The sequence below is a fragment of the Sinocyclocheilus rhinocerous genome, unplaced genomic scaffold, assembly GCF_001515625.1.
Source record: "Sinocyclocheilus rhinocerous isolate Xijiao unplaced genomic scaffold, SAMN03320098_v1.1 scaffold1821, whole genome shotgun sequence".
Taxonomy (NCBI): domain Eukaryota; kingdom Metazoa; phylum Chordata; class Actinopteri; order Cypriniformes; family Cyprinidae; genus Sinocyclocheilus; species Sinocyclocheilus rhinocerous.
This window is the reverse complement of record NW_015636262.1, coordinates 19,201-23,797: the sequence shown is the minus strand read 5'-3', so window position 1 is coordinate 23,797 and position 4,597 is coordinate 19,201. Positions and strand designations below refer to the sequence as shown.

At 37.0% G+C, this 4,597-nt stretch overlaps 1 protein-coding gene across 1 annotated transcript in view; it reads right to left on the bottom strand.

Annotated features, from left to right (window-relative positions):
• LOC107747732 (1-phosphatidylinositol 4,5-bisphosphate phosphodiesterase gamma-1-like) overlaps window positions 1-4,597 on the bottom strand; it is a 45,108-nt gene that overhangs the window by 26,269 nt on the left and 14,242 nt on the right. Inside the window, exons 8-10 of the mRNA XM_016562323.1 lie at window positions 3,849-4,012; window positions 2,585-2,681; window positions 424-648 (exon numbers count right to left, since the gene is read on the bottom strand). Coding sequence (XP_016417809.1) covers window positions 424-648; window positions 2,585-2,681; window positions 3,849-4,012 — 486 coding nt within the window. The remainder of the gene's footprint in view (window positions 1-423; window positions 649-2,584; window positions 2,682-3,848; window positions 4,013-4,597) is intronic.

Sequence of the window (4,597 nt, the reverse complement as noted above, 5' to 3'; positions counted from 1 at the left end):
TATGATGCGAGATTAATGTAAACACAGCCCACTGTGAACATCCTTGTAATTCGCTTCAACCTTTTCGAACTTTATGAATGATTATTTTAGGTTCAAATGGTGCATGTGCAAGGAACTGGAAGCAAGCAGAATACAGCTATTTCTAAAGCACGCAGTGCCATCTGCTGTAAAAAACTAAGCTCAGAATCAATTCAAGAGAGAATCGCGATGCCTTCGGAAAATCTCAGAATCGATGCGGAATCATTTCTCGATTCGCGATGCATCGATTTATTGTACCAGCTCTAAAATTTACATTGGCCAAACAAAGTATCTTTACTGAGGAGAACTACTGTAAAACACTATTGATGAGAGAACTCAAAAGTCTTAGTGCATCAAGAGAGTTTTCTCAACGGTTTATTTTTCCCAGCGAGAGCCTGTGCTCACCTGCGGTCTGGAAGTTAAGGGCCACCAGCTGACTGCCACACAGCCACATGGGTAACGGGTCGTAGTTGGACGAGTCCAGGCGCTGACCGCGAGGGTAGATCCGCGAGAGCTGCAGCCGGTTGTACTGCAGGAACTTCTTTCCTTTGATACGGTTCACATACTTCTCCGCTTTGGTCTCGGGGAACGAGGACATGTCCCGGAAACAGGCCCGCTCTGTCCCGATTTCTGTGAGAGACAGAAGAGGCTTTCAGCATTTGTGTTGAGGAGCTACATGGCCTTTCATATTAAAGCAGTGTTTCCCAACCCTGTTCTTGGAGACACACACCGACTCTCTTCCTGATCAAGCACACCTGATTCAGATCATCAGTGTGTTAATAGAGACTACAAGACCGGACACGGATGGGTCAGATACGAGACACCCAAAATGTGTATTGTCTACAGGAACAGGGTTGGGAAAAACTGTGTTAAAGCAATAGAGCACCATGGGAAAAGGTGCTGCAGCTAGTTGGGAGAAAGTCACTTTACCGTGTCAATATATTACATTTAACTTTGGGCTGAGCATGTCGCTATGAGAATGAAACAAACAAACAAAATAAAACAGTTGTAGTAAGGCACTCAAGAGATTTGTGACCCAGGACCACAAAACCAGTCATAAGTGTCAATTTTTTGAAATTGAGATTTATGCATCATCTGAAAGCTGAATAAAAAGCTTTCCATTGATGTATGGTTTGTTTGGATAGGACAATACTTGAAAATCTGGAATCTGAGGGTGCAAAAAAATCTAAATATCGAGAAAATCGCCTTTAAAGTTGTCCAAATTAAGTTCTTAGCAATGCATATTACTAATCAAAAATTAAGTTTTGAGATATTTTTACGGTAGGAAATTTACTAAATATCTTCATGGAACATTATCTTTACTTAATATCCTAATGATTTTTGGCATAAAAGAAAAATCAATAATTTTGACCCATACAATGTATTGTTGGCTATTGCTACAAATATACCCCAGCGACTTAAGACTGATTTTGTGCTCCAGGGTCACAATTTGGAAAATGTCCTGAAGTCATGAGCCATTCAATAATGATAGCTGGTCGGATTTTATATAAAGCGGTCAAGTTTTTATACAACGTCTAGGTTAAGTTTCAAGTAAAGCACGTTCACAGTAATTTATAAATATAATGAATATCTGATTTGAATACAGTTTATTTGGCCATTTGGTTTTCTAGAGAGCATCTAGACTAACTGTGTAACCCCTTGAAAGAATGAAAGCGTTCAGTTTAAATCCAAGCTATTGAAGCATCAGCCGTAAGTATTGAATGATTATTTTCATGAATCAGTATAAACTGACCATTTTAATGACTCAATTCAAAACTGAGATTTAAGGATGTATTATCACCATTCAAACATGTTAATGTGTGCCATTAACATATTAAACATTGCATTTTTACTGATATATGCAAACTTTGCTACGCAATAGTTTGTATATATAAAAATAACATTGTGTTAATTTAGAGAGTTCATTACGGTCAACTTTGCACTATTTTAACCTTGTTTTAGAATTTAGTTTTGGTCAGAATTATTAAAGCAAAAAAATAATGATATTCTAATTAGGTTATTATTAATGAGCATACAAACAAACATAAAAAAAATAGTTTAAAAATGTGAAAAATAATGAGATATACTTTAACTATATGGCCCAGCCTTAGTTATCAAAAAGTGAATTAGGACCACTTTATTATTTTAGTAGCACTGATGTACTGTTAGTTTTTGTTAATATTTTGAATTTGATTTTATTTTTATACTTGCTGTTTTCATTTGAACTTTAAAGTTTAAGTTTGAGTAATTTTGTTGTGTTTTTAAATGTGTGCAGTTTTCTTTACATTTTAGACACATTCTACATTTTTAGATTGGGGGGTCGTCTTATAATCAGGGTCGTCTTATATTCGGGCCAATACGGTACTTTAGTACTTCACCTTAAACTTGTTTTATCTCTCATTTTTTTAGTATACTTTTTTTATATTTTAGTTGATGTTTGTTTTATTTCACAATTTCACAAATTTCACAAATTAGATAATTCTGGTTGAGATATGAAAGGAGTTGGAGAATCAACTGTCTTTGAGGGATCAGTGAGTTTGAGTTTTAAAACTGTCGCATATCTTACTGTCTTCATCGAAAGGAACCGGTCGGCAGTAGATGACCAGGTCTGACAGCTCTAGAGCAATCTTCTTTCTTCTTTCCATCATTTTACCCTCCTCAAGCTGACGGAGAACAAATAATCATCAGTCATAAACACTGCCATACAGTCTACGTGTCCAAAGGCAAAACACATTCTGAGGAAACTGCATACATTTGATCACATGATTTACAAGACGGAGAACAAATAATCAGTCATATCAAACATCTTTATATAGTCGGTGTCAGAAAACAAAACAAGTAGGAAACCGCATGAATTTAAGATAAACTTGATCACAAGCACACGGGGGTGTCGGATTACAAAATGTATTATGGTCTTTTAGAATCAAAACTTTTTATAATCTTGACAAAATACTTATCGTTGGAAAGGTCTGAGTCTATTTTGTGATTGAAGTAATACTGAGAGAGAAATTTATACATTTGTGACAAAAAAATTAAATGGAGTTTAGATGGCACCCGGTGGCTATTTGTGGTATAACGCCTAAACAAAATTGCATAGGAACCTCGATTTTTTTAATATCACCTTCAAATTTGGAACACAACTTATTTAGACACATGGCTTTAAGTTTATATCAATTTTGGATTAGAACCTATTTTGTAAAATATTTAATTTTATATCAAAAAAAAAATAGTACAGTACATTTTCTTTACAGTAAATTTAAACTTGAATAACTTTTTTATACTTTCATTTTTTTTTAATGATTTCACTCAATACACAAAACTGCAATAATCTGCTGATTGTCGTCTTTTTTTTTTAAAGAGACCAACCTTAGGTCTGTATTCAAAAGCCTAACATGAATGTTTGAATAGTGTACTTTCATGTCTATGTTCAAAAAGGGGGGTGACAGTTAAGAGGCTTAGCATCCAAGAAAGCTCAGCAGAGGTTTAGTAACAGGTGGAGACGGTCAGTTTTATTTGCTGCGTCACAATTCGCCTACTTATACTATGCCCTAAAAGTATGTACTCTTTTTGTGAAGAAAAAGTACGTACTTTTGAGTATGTAGAAGAATAGTAGGCAAGCTTTGGGACATGCTACTTCGTCATAGCTGCTCTGCACTTCGAATTCTAACCGGAAGTAGTAGACCATCCGGGAATCTTTGGCATAATTTTTTAAACATACTATGATTTGGGACATACTAATTCTATTTTCGAATACTATTTAGGACGGATAGTATGCGAATTGGGACGCAGCAATTCTGTTACTGCAGAGGAGATACGGTCTCGGAGCTGACCTTGGCTTCAGAGGTCATGGTGACCTCGCGGATCTTCACCACCCAGTCCTTCAGCTCCTCCTGTGAACTGGCTGCGATGTCCAGCACCGGGCCGGTGCGAGGCGAAGCCACAGGCACCAAAGAGAAGACAAACTGTCTGCTGCCCTTCCCTTCAGGCCTGACCACTACAGGAGAGACAGCATACATTTTACACTAGACAACATGAAACAACATACAACTCAGGGTTGCCAGGTCTGTCAAACAAAACCAGCCCAACTGCTATTCAAAACTAGCCCAAAAAGCTAGTTTTATGGTTTTCCCCTCTGCTGGGAATGCCCTCGGTCAAGGCATAGAGATCCAGGGGGTGGGGGGAGATCGCTTTAACCTGCAGACTAAAAAACAACCCGCAGAAACAGTGTAAAAGTAGCACAACTTTGCGGTAAAATCGCAGACTTGGCAACTCCTGCAATCCACATGTTTCTGTTCTGAAACATGATGTTTAATGATGAGGGGAAAATATGGCAGCACAGTGAATTCACTGAAAAGGCGACAAAGGAAAAATTAAGGGGGTTTGGTGAAGTCAACGGAAAAGGAAATTAGTTTCAGTTTTATCCAAATGCACTAAATTTGAGAATAGAGAGTGAGAGATAGACAGAACGAGAGATAGATAGATAGATAGATAGATAGACAGAACGATCGATAGATAGAATGAGAGATAGATAGATAGATAGATAGATAGATAGATAGATAGACAGAACGATAGATAGATA